The sequence below is a fragment of the Dipteris shenzhenensis genome, chromosome 25, assembly GCF_047967505.1.
Source record: "Dipteris shenzhenensis isolate YYH24624 ecotype China chromosome 25, Dip_SZ_1.0, whole genome shotgun sequence".
NCBI lineage: Eukaryota > Viridiplantae > Streptophyta > Polypodiopsida > Gleicheniales > Dipteridaceae > Dipteris > Dipteris shenzhenensis.
In genome coordinates this window covers 576199-596298 of record NC_141620.1, presented here as the reverse complement: position 1 = coordinate 596298, position 20100 = coordinate 576199, and the positions used below count along the sequence as shown (strand labels likewise).

General features: G+C 45.8%; 1 protein-coding gene across 5 annotated transcripts in view; it reads left to right on the top strand.

Annotated features, from left to right (window-relative positions):
- CCDA (cytochrome c biogenesis protein family) overlaps nucleotides 1-19199 on the top strand; it is a 53194-nt gene extending 33995 nt beyond the window's left edge. For 2 of the 5 annotated variants that reach the window (XM_087396658.1, XM_087396655.1), the window contains 6 exons: nucleotides 102-263; nucleotides 479-551; nucleotides 936-1036; nucleotides 1295-1387; nucleotides 1546-1592; nucleotides 17569-17909. In XM_087396658.1, the coding sequence (XP_087252784.1) occupies nucleotides 102-263; nucleotides 479-551; nucleotides 936-1036; nucleotides 1295-1387; nucleotides 1546-1592; nucleotides 17569-17647 (555 nt within the window). In that variant the 3' untranslated portion in view covers nucleotides 17648-17909. Of the gene's footprint in view, nucleotides 1-101; nucleotides 264-478; nucleotides 552-935; nucleotides 1037-1294; nucleotides 1388-1545; nucleotides 1593-17568; nucleotides 17910-18726; nucleotides 19052-19120 lie in introns of those variants that run through there. The other 3 variants (XR_015543451.1, XM_087396657.1, XM_087396656.1) reach the window with 3 other exon arrangements.
- Nucleotides 19200-20100: the final 901 nt, after the last annotated feature.

The window sequence follows — 20100 nt, the reverse complement described above, 5'->3', positions numbered from 1 at the left end:
TCAACAAGTGATATTCTTCTGCATAGTTACGTGATGGTATAAATTCTTATTACTAGATGCAATGCATGAAAGTGAACCTTTGACTTCTGGAATGCGAGCAGCTTTTTGTGGATTCAATGTCCTTTTCATTAGGACTTGCCACAACACTTGCTCTCTTAGGTGTTGGAGCTTCACTAGCTGGCAAGGCATATGGTCAAATAGGGCAGGGTCTACCTATAGGTGTATCTGCTCTCGCAATCTTAATGGGATTGAATCTTTTGGAGGTAAGTAACAAAAGCTGATTATATCAATGTATTGCTTGAGCAAGGATAATTTCTTTCTTTTGTTACGAGTCAATTGTTTGGGTAGGTGTACAGTTACTGCTGGACATGCTTTTCGATTTCTTGATCATCTTGCAGGCATTTGGATGGCCAGCTTAACCACATGTTTTGATGAAAGTAGGCTATAAAATACATTTTGGGGTTGTTATTTCTGGCAGATAATAGAACTACAATTGCCTTCCTTTTTCGGAAATTTTGATGCACGATCAGCAGCATCGAGCCTTCCAACAAGTAATAGTGCTATCTTTTCATTTCTAATCATATGAATTGTGTCCTTTCTTGATTTCATTTGTCCCGTTTCTTGTACCATGTTTCTATTTATCTTGCCAGATAATAAAGTGATGGAAAAAAGAAAGGGACGTTAATCCATGTAGATAATTTGTGAGTGCTTCACTTAAGAAGGTAGAGTTGAAGAAGATTAGACTTTAACGCATAAAAAGTAAGCTGTGATAAGAGTATTTAAAATATGAGCAATGAATCTGCACTTGGTAAGTGAAGTTCAAAAACAGACAAGGGGAACACACCCTGACAGCCACACATTTACGATATGAGTGGACGGTTTGCGTAGTGTGAAGCCCTGGGTTTAGTCTAAAATTGCCATTTGTCCTCCTCCAGGTGTTCAAGCTTATCTTGCAGGGCTTACTTTTGCACTTGCTGCATCTCCTTGCAGTACTCCAGTTCTGGCTTCTCTACTTGGCTATGTTGCAGCATCCCAAGTACAGATTCTATCATGATTTGTTGAAAAATATATGTATGTATGTGTGTGTATGTATATGGATGTACATTCTCCTCAATGAAAGGTTATTTTACAAAGAAAAAAGAAGTGTATGTATATATGTTTGTGTATGTATATGTATATGTATGTATGTATGTGTATAGATACATATGTGTGTGTGTGTGCATGTTGAGTGTGTTTTCAGCAGCCTAGAATGTGACTATCTGCCAGCATATCATAACATTTTTCAATGTCTCAGGACCCTTTGGTGGGAGGTGGCCTTCTTTTAGCATATACAACAGGGTATGTTGCTCCTCTTCTTCTTGCAGCATCTTTTGCTGGTGCTTTGCAGGTGAGATTCTTGCCTCACATTTTTGTCTACAGTCCTTGTAATATGTATCGAGAGCTTGCTTTTTCTCTAGGTTAGTTTGCCTTTGCTAGCTTTCATTTATCTTGTTCACAGACCTTTATGACAAAAGATGTAAGCCCATGTCTCTGTTTTGTGCTCAGAGGCTTCTTTCTTTTCGAAAATATTCGGCTTGGATCAATCCTACCAGGTTTTTCCTTCTCTTTAAATTATCATTAAGATAGATTATTAATGTAAGTGATATAAGTGACTCCAAGTTCTCAGGTCTTGGTAGTAATGCTTCTCATAATTGGTAGCTTCAACTGGACGCGATTACACTCGTGCTCAAAAGTCTTATCTGTGTGATTGTAAGAATCAGCTGCAATTGTGGGAAGGGAAAGAGAGAGGGAGTCTAATTTTTTTAAACAGGAAAACTCCCATCCTTCTCAGAGTTGCAGAAATGGTCTGGTTATGGGAGTTGGTGCCCCTTGTGATATTGATCTTTGCTGCTTTGTCAAAAAGGGTTTTCCTCGTCAAATACCAAAAAGAAGAGATCAGGGGCTGAGTGGTTGGGAGATCCATTATGTTCAAAGGATGGTCCTGGCTCTTCCATGGACCCCTTTGTTCTCAATGGATGAGTTCCTTATGACCAACTGGCTAGTTTGGATAGACTTGCCTGGCTTGCCGTCTTGGTTGGATGACACTTGGTAGATCATGGCAGGTTTATGATGCAAGGAAAAGGATGGGAAGTGTGCAATGAGTTCATTTTATTGCAACATGAGTTTTCTTACTTTTTTGGTCAGGTTTAGTGATTGTTTTACTTCAACAGTCTCCCACAAGACTATGAAAATGAGGCTTGTCTCGCAATAAGATTACACCCCTTGCGGATGTAGCTCGCTTTGTGAAAACAATGACTACACCATCGCTTGGTTCCTTGGAACTACACGGAGATACAAGAGGATTATCCTCTTACCTTGGAGATCTTAGTACTGATCTGCCCTTGAAGGGGGCTCCATTGGAGCAATGGGAAGCTCCACCCACCCTTTCTAGGAGTCCAACTTTGTGGCCATGGGAGATGAGCAGTGGACTCTCATGTTAAAGGTTTAGATGATAGAGAGTGGTAAGGATGGACAGATACCTGTGGCTAGCAATGGTCACAGTGTCACCGTTAGATTGCTTTTCCTAACGAGTGACATAGTTGCAATTGTGGGGGGGTTGTGATCTATTTAGAGAGGAGCGCCAAGCTTAGCTAGGTGTCATGCACACCCCTACATCAACGTGTAGATAGGTTGGGAGTCGTGACCTCTTTACTGATGTCTTGGGCCCGAGGACAAGCCTGGAGCCAAGGAGATGACCTTTGCACATGTCACACAGGCTTCCAGTCGTAGGAAGGCCTTGTTCACCACCCCCCCATTGTCTCCATGAGTTGGATGCTATTTAGTTGGAAAGTGCACAATTTCCACAATCGAGTATGCCAGTAGTTGCAACACTTGATCTTATGGTAGCAATTGCAGAGAGTTCTTGTGAGGCGGTTACCGGATATTCTCATGCTTAAGGAGCACATGTTCTCAACTGTGGACATCTGTAGATGGAGGTGCCTTCTTTTAGAAAGGGGCTCGGATATCTAAGTCTTTGACAGTGGGATGTAGTGGGCAGATTCACATGTTCGTAGGATAGGCCGCAGCTTAGGAGGTGTATTGTTAGGGATAAGCTTGAGATAATTGTTGAAAAGGAGGGAGCCTACCCATTTGAGGTCCAAGACTCGCTAACCATCTGCATGTCGGGGCATACGAACACCTCTAATTATCTTCGGGTGCTAATGTCATCGACGTGGATAAACTTGGATGGGCCCGAGGACGTGGGACCAAAATCCCCAACTCCATAGATCACGTGGAATGTTGGGTCAAGATGAAGTGAGGCGACCCTGAACTCAGCCAACATAATCTGGTGTGGGATTGATGGCTTACTGCAGATCATCTATACTAGTAAAAGTACATGGAGCCTCTCCACCCTAGCCCAATCCACCTTTGATAAATTGGGGGTCCAACATGCGGTGCTATACATACTAGCTCGGTGGACCAAAGATTGAAAGAAGAAACTTGGTCTGGGGGTCCTAGAAATGAGAGTGAAAGTGTGGTGCTCAAGGCTAGCGAGCGTGGCCTACTTCCAGGTATGTGTAAGATGGAACAATCTCTACTGGCACCCAATCGAAGGTGAACTGCTCTCTATGCATGTCACGATCTGTGACGTATTCCTTTCCTTATACCTGAGGACTTATGGATGGCGGACACTTGTGGAAGGGTATGCCCTTTCGACGAGACACTTCCCATGAGGCAGAACCCTTCACAAGAGACATATTTGTATGAAGAGGACTACTATTGTAATATACCCTCTCATCAAGGGTAACACCCTTCACAAGGGGTACACACCTCTTCATGCACATGCCTTTTGGAGCACAGACCTTTTCATGTGTGGCTCTTCACTCTCTATATAAGAGAGGCCTCATTGTATGGATCATACACTCCAGATGTTTCAAGCAATACAACTGCTCCTTGTTCTTTGCTATTCTTAGTCTCCTTTCCGCTCCTTAGCACATTTATAATAATAGAATACTAGGATTTCTTACAGTGGTATAAGAGCAAATTTCGCTCTGCCTGTCGGAAATGCCCCTCACCTTCTAGCACCTATTTGGTACCTTCAACTTACGCTAGAAGGTGATCCACGCACTTTTGCATGGAAAGATGAAGAGGATGAGTGATAAGATTTTCACCAACAACCCCACCTAAGTCATTAGTGGCCTCTCTATTCACCTCATACATCAAAGGCAAATATCTCCAAGATAAAGACTTCGGGACAACACTATAGGTTCTTTCAAAAGATCAGCCTTGTACCTCGGAACAAAATATTTTCTCATTTTACTCTTATGCTGATGACCTTCTGTCTTATCAATATCACATCAGTGTGCCACACAATGAGGATGTTCGATGTCTTTTGTTGAAAGAGCATCACGTAGTTTCTTATGCCACACATCCTCGCGTAGGCAAGACTCGCAGGTTATTCAATGCAAAGTACTACTGGCCTCAGATGAAAAGCGACGTCATCAAGATGGATGTGAGGGAAAGAGAGAGAGAGTGGAACAATGGAGACAGAGTGAGGGAGACACAAGAAGTGTGGGTGTGTAAAAGTGTTGAGCCACACCACAAACTCAAGAGTTTTATTAGGATTAGGGATTCACCCTATGACTGTCTTAAGACAGTCATAGTGGTCTTAACATTTTAAAGGGTGGCAATGTGCCTTTACCCCAACAACCTCCCACCTAAAGGCCAATGTGCCTAAAGGGGAGAAAGAATAAAAATTACAGCAATATACAGTTACTGTATACAAGACCATAAAATAAGAATGGTCTCATCCTAATCCCATGATGTGGCGGCAATGTGCAAACCGCTTTGTAGGCAAGCTCTTAGTGAGCAAATCTGTAGGATTATCATCAGTATGCACCTTCACAAGCTCAAGTCGCTTGTCTTCCAGTACCTCCCTGATGAAATGGTATTTCACATCTATGTGCTTGGTCTTCTGATGAAAGACCGGATTCTTTGCCAACATGATAGCACTCTGACTATCACAATGCAAAACTGGCATATCTCCTGTAATGCCCAAATCTCCCACCAGCCGAGTAAGCCATATTGCTTCCTTGCAAGCCTCAGTGGCTGCAACATATTCAGCTTCAGTGTTTGACAGTGCAATGCATTTCTGCAACCGAGACACCCATGATATAGCACCTCCTGCAAATGTGAAAATATAACCGGTAGTAGACTTCCGGTTATCTGCATTCCCTGCATAGTCTGAATCTGTAGTACCATGTACCAATGCATCCTGCCTACCATAGCATATGCACAAGTCTTTGGTACCCTTGAGATACCTCAAGACGCCTTTCACTGCTTCCCAGTGCCGCTTGCCTGGATTTGCCATATACCTGCTGATGACTCCCACCGCAAAAGCAATATCCGGACGAGTGGCAACCATGGCATACATCAAAGAACCAACTGCAGATGCATACGGAACCTTGGCCATTTCAGCCTTATCATCATCTGATCTGGGGCTGTCCTTACTGCTGAGTTTTAAATGTGGAGGCAACGGGGTACTAATAGACTTCCCCCCCTCCATTTTAAACCTCTGCAGTACTTTGTCAATGTACTCCTTCTGTGACAGAAACAAAAGTCCCTTGGACCTGTCACGAATAATCCGCATACCAAGAATATGGTTTGCATCACCCAAGTCTTTCATGTCAAAAGACTTATGTAGTTGCTTCTTCAAAGCACTAATCTCCTGCTGAGATTTGCTGGCAATCAGCATGTCATCCACATATAGAATGAGTAGCATCAAACTGCCATCCTTTGCCCGTTTGGTGTACAAGCAGTGATCGGTCTCACACCTATGATACCCTTGGGACTGCATGAAGGCATCAAACTTCTTGTACCATTCTCTTGGCGCCTGCTTGAGTCCATACAAGCTCCTCTTGAGCTTACACACAAGCTGCTCTTTCCCTTTAACAGCATATCCCTCTGGCTGACTCATGTAGATCTCATCATGGAGATCTCCGTGAAGAAAAGCAGTCTTCACATCCATCTGACATAAATCCATGTCCTCATGAGCAACAAGAGCTAACACTGCTCTCAAAGTAGTCATTTTGACTACAGGGGAAAAGATCTGATCAAAGTCAATGCCCTTCTCCTGCTTAAATCCCTTGGCAACCAATCTGGCCTTATACCTTGGTAAAGCATTTGAATCCACTTTGACTTTGTAAACCCACTTGCATGGCAAAACCTTTCTGCCTGCAGGTAGCTGCACCAAGTCCCATGTATCATTTTGAAGTAGGGAGTCCATTTCTGATTGCATGGCTTTCTCCCACTTCCTTTTCTCTGTTTTTCCCATAGCTTCCTTGAAGCTGGAAGGCTCACCACAATCTGTCAGCATGATAAAATCAGCCACATTATTGGCTCCTGGAACAAACCTGTCAGGAGGCCGTTGTACACGGGTGCTCCTCCTAACATAATGTTCCGTAATAGGCTGCTGTCTAGCCTGTTCATCATGCATGACGGGTGGCTGTACCACCATATTTGGCTGTTCTACAGCGCCATTTGCTAGCATATCCAGTGGTGCATCATTGGCAAAATTGTCTGGCTGATTTTCAGCCTGTATACCCTCTTGAACAGGGTTATTTACAGCAGCCTGCTGCTGCATATTAATGGGCATTCTTTGCTGTCCGACATCATCATAAACAACCCTTCTGTATTCCACAGGTTGCACGGGTTCTTTGTGTACACTATCCTCTTTAAAGATGACGTCATTGCTGCGTATAATCTTCCGTTTGATGGGATCCCATAACCTATACCCCATTTCACCTTCGTCACCGTAACCCATAAAGATGCGTCTGAAAGACTTTGGTTCCAGTTTGGTGCGCAGTTCTTTGCGTACATGAGCAAAGCACTCGCAGCCAAACACACGTAAGTGCTTATATGAAGGTGGCTTGCCAGACCACACCTCCTCTGGCACTTTCAACTCCAAAGCCTTGTTCGGCGACCTGTTAATTAGGTGAACTGCTGTTTGCACGGCTTCTGCCCAAAAGCCATGGGGCAATGCAGCATAAGACAACATACATCGAACTTTCTCCTGAATAGTTCGATTCATCCGCTCACTCACACCATTTTGAGATGCATTATGAGGGGCTGTGAGTTCCTGTTTAATGCCCTTAGCTTCGCAAAACTGTACAAAAGCATGTGACACATACTCACCCCCATTATCGGATCTGAGGCATTTCAGCCTGCGTCCTGTCCGATTCTCAACCTGAGCGACAAACTTCTTGAAAGCATCTAAGGCATCGCTCTTATGCTTCAAGAAATAGACCCACACTTTGCGTGTGGCATCATCAATAAAAGTAATGAAATACTTTGCACCCCCTAGTGATAGCTGTGGCATCTCACACAAATCAGTGTGCACTAGATCAAGCGGTGCTCTATTCTGGGGAGTTCTCCTCTTATGAGGAGTCATAGAATGCTTGCCAAATATGCAATGATCACAAGTAGGCAAATCTGAAAATGAAAGAGACGGCAGATAACCCAAACGTGACAGTTCTTGCATTCCTTTAACGGACATGTGTCCCAACCGGCTATGCCACAATGAAACCTTCGGCAGCTCGGTTATGGCAACAACATGATTACCTACACTAGAAACATAAAGAGGGTACAAGGTATCACTCTTATAACCCTCAGCCACTACAACCTGGCCATCAGTAATCACCCATTTGGAATCCCCAAATGTGGTGTGGTAACCACTGTCATCCAACAGGCCAGTGCTAATCAGATTTTTCTTGATTTGCGGCACATGGCGAACACCATCAAGCATAAATATGCGTCCATCAGGGAATACTATCTGTATACTGCCAATCCCTGCAATCTGACATGCATAGTTGTTCCCAAGGTGAACAACTCCATGAGTACCTGTGTAGGAAGTAAACCACTCCCTATGAGGAGTAACATGAAAAGAAGCACATGAATCCAAGAGCCAGGTGTGCATGTCATGGCCATCAACAACCAATGTATGTGCAATAACAGCAGAAGAGCATAAAACATCATGTCTGTCCCTGTCACTGTCCTCTGCTGCAACATTCACTGCATCCAAGTCATCTGCCTTGGCCTTGGCCTTGCCTTTGCTTCCACTGCCTGCATCCTTTGCCTCAGCCTTCTTGGCTTTCTGATCCTGTATAAACTTGAAGCACTTAGACTTCACATGTCCCTTCTTGCCACAGTAAAAGCATTCAATATCCTTTTTGCCACGGGACTGACTGCGGGATTTGGACTTGCCAGCAGATCTCCCCTTCTGCTGAGTCCTGGACCTGCAAAGCATTGGAAGACTTGCTGCCCATATTATTCTTCCTGCTCATCTCCTCCATAAGGAGAGAGCTCTCCACATCAGCATACATAAGAGTGACATTTGAATTAGACAGGGTAGTCTTGAAAGTGTCCCAACTCTCAGGGAAGGTACACAACAAGAAAGTAGCCTTGAACTCCTCATCAAGGTTCAATCCCTGTGCAATAAGCTGTGTAAAGATGGCATTGAACTCACTCAAGTGTGAGGTCATAGCTGTACCTTCCTTCATGCGAAGGTCGACAAGCTTCTTCAACCAATAAACCTTACTGGCTGAACTCTTTTGGGCATACAACTCTTCTAGCCTCTGCCATAGGCCATAAGAGGTCTTTTCAGCCTGAACATTGAACACAAGAGAATCAGTGAGAGTAAGCATAATAGCAACCCTTGCAGACAAATCAAGCTCCTCCCACTCATCATCTGCCATCCCAGATGGCTTGACACCCTTCACCCTTATGGGCTTAGAAATCTTCTTTAGCAGAAGTACATTCAAACACTGTTCTGCCCATAATGCATAATTGTGTGCCCCTTCCAATTTCTTTATGTTCAGTATTGAAGAATCACTTCCCCCTGATGCCATATCAGACAAGGAAAGTGCCTGACTCCCTGTAAGTCAAAAAAAAAGACTAAATAAAATTCTGATTTCTCAGAAAACCTGCTCTATCAAGAGCCAGGAGCACTCACAATAGTGCTGTTTTTTACTGTCAAAAAAAAATCTGCAGCAAAACAGAAAATTTTCCCTCCAGTCACTGTACCTTCTGACACACTGTACCGTGCTCAAATAGGCATAAAACAGTAACTTCAGAATGCTGCAGCTGTTCCACAAGTGCTTTATCAGTGCATCATCATCTGACGAAGCACAAAAAACTGCTGTCCTGGACACTTCTCCCACCTCAGATGAGGTATTGCACTGATTTTATATGCATAAACCACTTGTCATACACTGTTTTGTTCACTGAAAAAGGCTCCAAACACCTCAGCCTGTCACAAACCTGCAACAAAGTATGGGACAAATCCCAAACAATCACCCTTCTGCCAAGGGGATAAAAGGCATCTGAAGTTCTCAAACAGTAACTCAAGTGCTCACAAGCAAAATCTGGGCAAAAGCCCCTTGATTTGACACCTGTACCAAGTGAAAAACACCTCAACACTGAGGTAGCATACAAAATACAGCGCTCTCCTGGCACTTTCACCTGACAAAGTAATGCATAAACGGCCCTGTGTACACAGTAACAACACAGATCCCAACGTACAAACACTGAAGAGAAAATCTTTTGAGCACTGTCAACGATGGACAGTTAGGGACCGAGTAAACTCGATGCACCCTGGCCAAGCGTGGCTCAACTGAGATTTTCTAAGTGCTGTACACAAAATGTGACCTGCAAAGAAATGTCACTGATACACTGCGGAAAACAAGACCAATGTGGGCACCCTGGCTCCACACTGCCTCAAGGCATACACTTCCAGGCAAAAGCCCTTTGAAATTGTCACCCGAAAACTGAGATTTGCACTCAGCAAAAGCATAAAAGCCCTCTGCAAAATCAAGGCATCTGACCTTCCCGAAACAAAATAACTGTGCAACCACCACACACTGTGGCACTAGTCACCTCAAGCACGAGGGACACAAGTGTACTTGATGTACCTCAAACACACAGTTTGGAGAACTGAAAAAAAAATTTCGGGAATGAAGAGCAGAGTGCTCTCTCTTTTCCTTCTTCCCCCAAAAAAAAAATCTGTGCCTTCTGTACCTACGCAGGGTACCTGCTGTACCCTGTACCTGCGAGGGCACGAATCCCAAAAAAAAAATTTCGCCCTGTACCTGCTTGTCGCGGCGTCTGTACGGCGGCGTCCGGATGGCCGTACCTGTCGCGGCTGCTGCCTTGCAATCGGTCGACGGACTGCATGCAGCCGGTGCTGCGCGCTGCTCGTGCTGGCTGCGCGCGGTCGGTGCTGTGCGGTGCGCGCACTGGCTGCGCCCGCGTAGCTAGCTGCTTGAGCAGCTGCTCCTGCGCGCTGGCTGCTCGCGCGCGACCTGCTCCTGCTGCCGCTGCTGAGGGTACGAGGCCCGAGGGGAGAGGGAGGAGTAGAGGGAGGGGTAGACCGGAGTTGAGAGGGAGAGGTAGAGGCTCTGATACCACTTGTGAGGGAAAGAGAGAGAGAGTGGAACAATGGAGACAGAGTGAGGGAGACACAAGAAGTGTGGGTGTGTAAAAGTGTTGAGCCACACCACAAACTCAAGAGTTTTATTAGGATTAGGGATTCACCCTATGACTGTCTTAAGACAGTCATAGTGGTCTTAACATTTTAAAGGGTGGCAATGTGCCTTTACCCCAACAATGGATACTTCTTGCTTATCTTGCCAACAAATGAAAGCAAGTAGACGACTTTCAGCAGGAGTTCTTCAGCCACTTCCTGTTCCAATTGAAAGATGGAAAAGCATTTCCATGGGTTTTATTACCACATTGCGACGTTCCTCTAGAGGAAACACTCAGATTATGGTAGTCATTGATTGATTGTCAAAATTTCACATTTTGTTACTTGCAAGAGAAGTGCCCAAGCTGCGGACAGTGTACGATTATTCATACAATATATCTTCCGACACCATAGATTGCCAAAGAATATCGTCTTTGACAAAGATCCGAGATTTTCTAGTCATTTTTTATCTCTCTTTTCGAATCTTTGGGTAGAGTGAAGAGTCTATGAGAATGAAATAAGCCTGATACAATGAGCTGAAAGGGTGGAGCCTCTAGACGAGCATCATCCCCCACAATGAATACAACATAATCATATCATATCAGATCTAATACAAGAGAAATCTGGCCCATGGCCAAGGTGGAAGCTCAAGGGGAGCCGGTCGATGAATGAGGTTGTGATGACAGGAAACCTGTGATAGAGCGTTCACGGTGGTTTGTGCATGACCCGTTGTGGTGTCCTAGCCAGGGCCTTGTATTTGACGAGCCATTGTAACTTCGTTCGGTCGTTCCCTCGATTTAGTGAACATGGAGGGGAGATCTATAAGCATGATCCGTGCATCAACTTGTTGTTAAGTCTGTCGTGTTACTGGCTTTGGATCTCAGCCTTGTTGACTACCCGTGATCTGTTTGGTTGGGAAAACTCCGTGATCATGCTTTGAGTAGGATTTGGCTATGTGCCCTGACACCGCGTATATATTCTGAGCAAGTGCTCTTTGTGCCAAATGATCTCATCGATGAAGGCAGCAAGGCATATGTGATTTGGATAAGAAAGGAAGATGGAGAAAAATTTTATTAGAGTCTTCGGAAGACCGATGGGTCTATGAGACTGAAAGAAAACCTGATACAAATCATAGTAAGGGTGGAGCTACTGAAATGAGCATCATTACCCATGTTGAATCCTAAGTCTGATCATACATAATCAAATACATATGGATGTAACAATGAAAAGAAAAGGACTGGAGCGGAGCGGAATCCTCCGTATGTCATGTCCCCCTGGCAGGTGCATAGCTGGTGATGGGACGCTGGTGCCCGTCAAGGGGTGCCGTGCATCTCGGTCTCTTGGACGAGGCTCGACGCGAGACCAGAGCCACCGTGACTCCCGTGGGACGTATCCCGGGTCTAAACAATGACGGGAGGTCCCCCAAAGTGATTTGTGTGTCCCCTCGATGTCTCGTGTGTCGTGCTGCGATCGTCGGGTCAGGGTCTCTGTCACGTCGGCGGCTAGAGACTGGACGATCAATGTCACTCGATCGGAAGAATTCTATGATCCTGCTCTGAGAGGTGTCTGATGATGTGACCAAGCCCCGTCGCCTGAGTAAGTACTCTCTATGTCGGATTCCCTCGTGAATGAAGGCCGCGAGGCATGTTTGATCTGGGTAGGCGAGGAATCTCGAAAGGAGCCCGGAGCCGTCTCTGGAGAGGCAGTGGTAGCGACCTCGGATCTCGTAGTACACTGGGCACCTGAAAATAGAATGCTCCTCCGAGTCAACCTCCTGACAGTCGCACAGTATGCATAAGCGATGCTTCCTAGGAATCCCCTCTGCTCTGCTGCTCTCTATGCGGAGGCAGTGTGATGATACCCGAAACTGTCCGATGGAGATCCGTAGTGAGTGAGGCATATGAAGCTCAGTGTACCCCGGTGGTGTGATGAATCCCTCCTCCGAAATGCGAAGACAGTAATCTCTGTAGAAACTCAGCTTCACTGGAAGCTCCCTCGGCTCCAACCAAGTCCTAAAGGTGTGTAGCTACAGGAGATCCTCTCGAATGACCTGGTTGGTATGTGGCCATCCATAAGGTACCATTACAGTTCTAGACAGCACATGGCAAGGTCTCGTATGCTCAGAGTCTCATAGACCCCACCCCCATGAGAGAGAGAGAGAGAGAGACAGAGAGAGAGAGAGAGAGGTTTATTAATGTCTGCAGAAGGATGCAATGGTGTAAAGCACAATCCAGTGCATGAAAGCTCGTGGACACTCCGTCACTATAGTAGAAATCATGAGTACACTCTAGTGTAAGGTTTGGGTTGTATGTTCACAAGTACAGTCCAATGCATGAAAGATTGTGTGTGCGTATCATAGTTTGGGTCATGGGAAATCCCAGGCAGGAGAAAGAGAGAGAGAGAGAGAGAGAGAGAGAGAGAGAAGAGAGAGAGAGAGAGAGAGAAAGAAAGAAAGAAAGAAAGAAGAAAGAAAGATATATTAACGTCCTCGGAAGACCTTGCGGGTCTATGGGACAGAGTGATACAACATCAAAAAAAGATCTCATACAAGCCTTTGTGGGCTGGAGCAAGGGGGTGAGCTAAAGCCCCTGCCAAGTACTAATCTAGTGTCTAAATAGAATAGAATAGAGACAAAATCAGAATCTGAATCAAGAGTAAGGAGTGTCCAGATCAAGTCAGGTCAGGTCTCTCCACTAAGCCATGAAGATGTCGCGTATCTGTAATTGTCGGGTTGTCTCGCATCTAGGTGGTGGCCACGGTCGCCTCGATCTCAGTACTCATGGGGCTACGTCTATCGTGATCCCTCGTCTTTGGCTCTGGCGGTCCCCTACAAGTAGTGCTGTGACGGGACAAACCTCAATGGTGTGCGCTCTAGTAGTCCGAAGAGTCTGGTGTGACCGACTGCTGATCCAGGCTGCTCTCATGTTGACAATCTCCTCATCCTCAACTCCACTGTGTCCAGGAGCCGTCTCACTTCCTGTCTTTGAGCTGGGTCTGGCTCTGTATCCTGTAGCCTGTCCGGTGCTGATAGTGCTCTGGCTTGTCTCAGTAGTGCCTCTCAGTGTCGGCGCATCTTTATCAAGTACAACCCTACACAGACCTGGTCTTGGAAGTGTATCAACCGAGAGAGCGGGCCGAAGCCGGTCCTCTCCTCATAAAGGCAGTGATATCGCCCTCGTATCTCATAGTAAACCGGGCAGCTACATAGGAAGTGCTCCTCAGTCTCAACAGTATCCATGTCGCATAGTGTGCAGATCCTGTGTTCTCTGGGTAGACCTACAGCTTGGCCCACCTCAATCCTAAGCTGATGGGAGGAAACTCGCATCTGGCCAATGGCAATCCGGAGTGCATGTGAGACTCCTCTGTCCTCTAGATAAGGAGGTCGGATAATGAAACCGTCATCAGAGACTCTGAGGAAGTGATCACGATAGAATTGCATCTTGGTGGGGAGCGGCTAGTCCCTCAACCAAGTCTAGGATGTGGTGAGCTGGAGGAGGTCTAACCGTATGATACGGTTAATCTCATCGTGCGGAAGTCGCTCAAGAGGGGCATCCATGTTATACTGAAATGGGGGCAGTCTATCCATCTGAATGCCATGGCTAGTCAGCCATGTGTCTGTGCGTGCATACCAGGTCGCTGCTCCCTCACCTGCTAGGCGTCGGGATGATTCCAAAGCTATCCTCGGTAGTCTCCAATGAGGCAGAGTCCATACCCTGTGAATGAAAGTCACTGTCTGGAAGATAGCATCGACATATAGTGGTGTCATGGCAAACTCTGCCTGTATGATCTCATGTGGAACTGAGGGCTTACTCCGTATCATCTTGGATCTCATTGAGACCTGTAGCCTCTCAAACTTCCTCCAATCTGCTGCAGGAATGTCACTCACCCAGAAGGGCGCTGCATACATGGCGGTCGGCCGTACAAGAGTGTCGAAGAGCCAGCTCTTCGTTGGAGGATCCTGAAAATGTGCCTGGAAGCACTGTCTCTCTAGTCGGGCTAGAGTGCTCCGGCCTTGTGTGAGTCATGCCCTGGCAGCCTGGGTCATCGAGAAAATGGGTCCTGCGAAGACCGTGACCAAATATGTATAGGATTGTACTATCTCCACTGGCTCCCCTCTGTATGTGAAGTTGTGTCAAAGAAGTGCTGGATGTGAGGTATTAAAGATCATGACCTTGGTCTTGCCAAGGTTGACAGTTAGGTCCCTCTCTCTGCAGAATACCTCAAGGGCGTCCAGATGCTTCTGTAATCCCTCGGCCGATGAAGATAGAAGAACTATGTCGTCGGCATATAGTAATATCTGAATCAGGAGGTCAGCCAATGGTGAGCCCTCTCCGCCTAGTCGGTCTAGGAAGGATGTGATCTCATCGATGTAGAGTCCAAAGAGGGTCGGCGAGAGAGGGCAACCCTGCTTCACCCCAATCGTGCTCTCAACCCAGTCTAATATACCTCCTGGGGCTCGGACTCTTCCTCTAACCGACTCATATAGGCTCATAACCCCCCAAATCAACATCTCTGGGATCTGTAGCTCGTGCAATCTCGTGATGAGATGGGCTCGTGGGACAGTGTCGAAGGCCTTCCGAAAGTCTACAAAACAAGCGTATAGTTTCCGGTGTCGGGTTTTGGCTTCCTCGATGATGGTCCGCAAAGTAAAGATATGATCCAAAGTGGAGTGCTGTCTCCGGAAACCCGCCTGCCCTAGTGCTCGCTGCCCATGGAGCTCTGTGTGGTTGTTAAGTACCCTCTCTAGTATTGACCCATAGATCTTGGCCAATGTGTGGCCAATCATGAGAGTGCGATAGTTCCCCGTGTCCATGGGATCCCTTGCTTTGTGTATCCAGACTATGGTGGTGGTGCACCAAGTATGTGGGAAGCCGTGGCATACTGCGTGATTAAACATCCGTGCTAGGATTGGGGCTAAAACCTCATGGCCATGTGCAAAATGTTCCGTGCGTAGTCCCTCACGATCTTGTGCCTTCCGATTATTCAGCTGTCGCAGTGCATCCTGTATATTCTGCGTAGTGAATAAATAACAATGCGTGGGCCTTGACATAGATGACATATCGGGCTGAGCCTGATCAGGGACATCATATAGGGAGCATGCATAAGTGTGCCACGTAGATGGGTCCGTGATAGGGATAGGCAGCTTCCTCTCTATCAAGAACCCCCATCCAGTAGTGGGGTCACCTCCTCGAAATGAGCTGATGATATCCTCCATTCTGTGTGAAAGGAAAGCTCGTCTCTTATGGCGTGTCAGTGGTCGGAAGATCCTCTGTGCCTCATGTGTAGGCATGTGACCTAATGCCTATTCTCGTGTGAGGTGTGCTCTGGCCGCCCTGCACTCATCATCAAACCATGAGTTCTGTGGCATCTTCCCCTCACATGCTTGTCTGGGTTGGGTCGTGGGGAAGGATCTACTGGCAACATCTCGTATGACGGTAACAAGTGTGTGTGAGGCGTGAGTCAAATCCAAGTCTCCGCCATCTCCGAGTAAGTCAGAGAGCTCTCTAGCCAAAAGACTGGTGTAGACCGGATCGAGGGCTCGATCAAAATGAACTTGGGTGCATGGCTGTCTCTGGGGGCGCCGATCTATGTGAGGTATAACGGCTGATATACTGAATGCCAAATATGTGTGATCGGCTCCAAGTGGTGGTGGAGGCACCGTGAAGTCAGATATCCTCGATGTGAAGGATAGTGAGCCGAGGAGATAGTCTACTGTACTTGTCCCCCCTCCGTGTGGAAAAGAAAGAGGTTTATTAATGTCGGCAGAAAAGAAAGAAAGAAAGAAAGAATGAATGAAATGGTGTAAAGCACAGTCCAGTGCATGAAAGCTCGTGGACACTCCCTCATGTTGTATAGTAGAAATCATGAGTCCACTCCAGTGTAAGGTTTGGGTTGTATGTTCACAAGTACAGTCCAATGCATGAAAGATAGAGTGTGCATGTCATAGTTTGGGTCTTGTGAAATTCCAGGCAGAGAGAGAGAGAGAGAGAGTTTATTAATGTCCACGGAGACCGTAGGTCTATGGGACAGCAAAGAAGCATCCAAACTAATATAACTGATTTAGGAGGGCACAAGGCAGCTCCAAGGAGTGCAAAGAGCAACTCCAAGTTATTTAGAAACATTGTAGACTGAAATAAAAGAGAGATAATCGGCCATACATCAGTTTAAGACTAAGAGTCTTTTGATTGTGATTTAAACTTCTTGATGAGGGCTATACCCTCACAATATACTGCCCATTTTCCTTCCTTCCTAGCAGCCTTGACCTTGGCTAGTTCTGTTGCTTTTTGGGCTAGTTGGGCTCGTGAGTTCTTCGGCTATCCAAATCTTAGTACCTTTCAGCTTGTATGATTGACATAGAAGCTTTAGTCGTATATCCCTTGAACTAACTGTGAGTACAGCATGTCCATTGGAATTATGAATATTAGTCATGGAATCCTCGTCTTTGCGTAGGGAGAGGGTAGCCTGGCGACTGAGGAATGAAGAGGTTTCCCTGTAGAAGCTGGTGGTATTGGGGTTACGGCAGAGGGAAATTTCGAAGATAGGTCAGGCCATTCCATTTGAGCCAAATCTAAAAGTCACCCCCTGGCTGAAGCTAACTCCCGGGCTGGGCTGGGGGTTCAATCCCAGCTCGGGGCTAGGGGACGGAGAGAGAATCTCTGACGGTGAAGTTGACGAACAGAGAAGTTGATGGGCTCACTACAAGCGAGATGATGGGCTAGCTATGAACTGGCTATGAGCAGAGAGGGCTATGCAGGGCACGGAGAGAGAGAGAGAGAGAGAGAGAGAGAGAGAGAGAGAGATTAGTGCAGAGGCGATGAGCAAGAAGCAGTGACGGACGACAAGCAAGAAGTAGGAAGCAGTGACGAATGGATGAGCGGATGAGCGGAGAGAGAGGGCTGAGGCGGGAGACAGATGAAACGAACAGAGCGGAGGGACAGGGAGGGAGGCAGGGAGGGAGGGAGAGAGAGAGGGTGGGAGACGGACGAAACGAACAGAGCGGGGGGAGAGAGAGAGAGAGAGAGAGAGAGAGAGAGAGAGAGACTGAATCTAGCAAAAATTTACATTGACAGTGGGGCATTGCTTATTGGAGGAGGTGTGTACACACTTTTGGACCGCCTTTTCCCCGCATCGTCCATGATTATGGGTTGATAATGAAAGAAGACTACTGTGACTACAGATACCTGTGAGGATGCAAAACCCTACTGGGGATTACAGTTTGGAGCAAGGATTGTGTATAATAACAGTTCTCTTCATATATCTATGCTGGGCCCTTGAACCTACGTTCTCACTACTTATTATAAAATAAATAAATTTCCTTGTACATAGATCATGTAGCAGTCCAATTACTCTGCTGTCAGTGTCTGCATGATGAGACCTTTATATTTACATGTAGAAGCACATTTTTTGTATCTCATGATCTTGTTCAGAGATTCGTGAAGAGACTTTTTGTTTGCTTCTTTTTTGTTTCTTTGTTTTTGTTTTCGTTTTCTTGGGATTTTTTTTTCTTGGGCAATGGGGAGGTGCATGTTGGTGTGGGAGGGTTTGTTTGCTTCTTTTTTGTTTCTTTGTTTTTGTTTTCTTGGGTTTTTGTTTTTCTTGGGAAGGTGCATGTTGGTGTGGGAGGGTCTTGCAATATGGAAAAGGCTGGAACACTTACAAAGGGTTGACAAGCATTGGGTAGATATTTCTGTTAATTTCTGTACATCATCATGAACACACTATAGCCTTTAAAGTTGCAGACTGAATAATGGCATGTTGTCTTCCTGAGCGATTGACTTAGATTGCATGTTGTTTATTGCCATACCAAATTGCCACCGTTAAAAGGATAATTCTGATGAAATAGTTGAATTTACTCTTTTTGTCATGGGATATAGATTTGAGGCCAAATTCACTGATGACATCAAATTCGTGAACATGGAGATATCTTAACCGATAAGAGGTCATAAAGAAGAACTTACAACCAGCAATAATTGAAAGATTAACAATGCTTACAATATGGATGTTTTGGAAACAAAATATCTGAGCGTCTGTGGAAAGGATCCATTTAGTCTTTATTTAAAAACAAAGCAATCTGCCTGTAAGTGGACTCTGGACAGCAGTCACCACACTGACTAGCTCAAAACTCGTATTGTATTGAGGTTAGCTTCACACAGTTTGAAAGACATAAACATGGAGTGTGATTGAAAAGCGTATTTAATGTCTCTTACAATTGCATTTTGCGCTGCCAGGAATCTCTGACTTGCTTGCTTGTTCAGGTAAGCAAGTAGGCTATGCAAACAGCTCCTACACCTGAGTGATTGCATGTAGAACTAGGGAAAACAATCAAATGCATTACATCATATGGGTGATAAGGCAGTCAGGACTCGTAGGAGTCCACCAAGGGTCTTGACCAGCCAAGTACCTGTCTTGTGCTGCCATCTTCTAAGTTCACGGGCGTTTCCATACCTCAAGGGTTTGGCAAAGATTAGCATATCAGTGCAATCAGCAGCTACAGGCAGCAGGAGCTAAGGTGGTGCTTGCTTATAATTTACATGGTCTAAAATTTGAATGGGTTGTTTTGAAAACCCTTAATTTAATGTGAGTTGACTGTTTTCTTGGTCCTTGTGCCATGCTACGGTAAAGGTTAAGGTGGTGGTGAGCTGCATGCCTCTCCCCTATGTTCTCAAGGTGCCTCGGTGACTAGGCAGCCAAATCCTGCACACTTTTCTTGCCTCGGTGACTAGGCAGCCAAATCCTGCACACTTTTCTTGCCATGGTTATTCCCCTCAAGGCTCACGTTGTTTGTGCTCTCCTCATGCTGCTTATGCTCTCGTCTGTTCGAGCGCCTCAAGACAATGGCTAGTGATCTGTCCCCTCAACATTTGTTTTCTTCCTCCTCTGCGTGACTGGAGGAGCCCTTGCTGTGTGACGCCTTTGAGGAACCTTGCTGTGCGACGTGCCTTTTAGGAACCTTGCTGTGCTCCTTGCCCTTGCACCCTTGGCAGTTCTCAAAAGGCATGCAAGCAAGCACCCTCATCGATGTTATTAAGTAATAAAGCTTGTTTTGTTTGCGTTTTAAGTTTCTTGTGGTCCACGCCTTTAAGGTTGTTTACAAGCTCCCACAACCTGTGTGCGCACTATGCAACCTACAATTGGCTGTGCAATGAAGGGTTTGCAAGAATTCGATTATGTTGTGCATTCAAGATGCATCTAGCTTAGCAGTCAAGCATTCTTGCATGTGATATTGAAGGAGCTCATTATTGAGGAGATTTTATTCACACAATGTTCTTTCAAGCACATATTTAGTGCCACATTGTGCTCGGTGCATTCTGCAAGTTTAATGCACAGTCAGAACTTTGAATATGATGCAAGGCATTTTGCAAAACAAGGATTGCATTGCTTACAGAACAAGAACAGTCTTAAAGTTGAGTACCCACTATGAGGCGATGTGCTTGGCCTTAATCTCATGCTAGCCAAAACATACCAAATTTCCAGCTACTGTGTTGTTGATTATCATTTGCTGGTGGTTTGCCTCTCAGTCAACACATTCATTTCATATCCTTCGTTCACTGCAGGGATGTAATTGTCCTCAGCCCACTCAATGGCTTCCGAGCCTGTTGCTA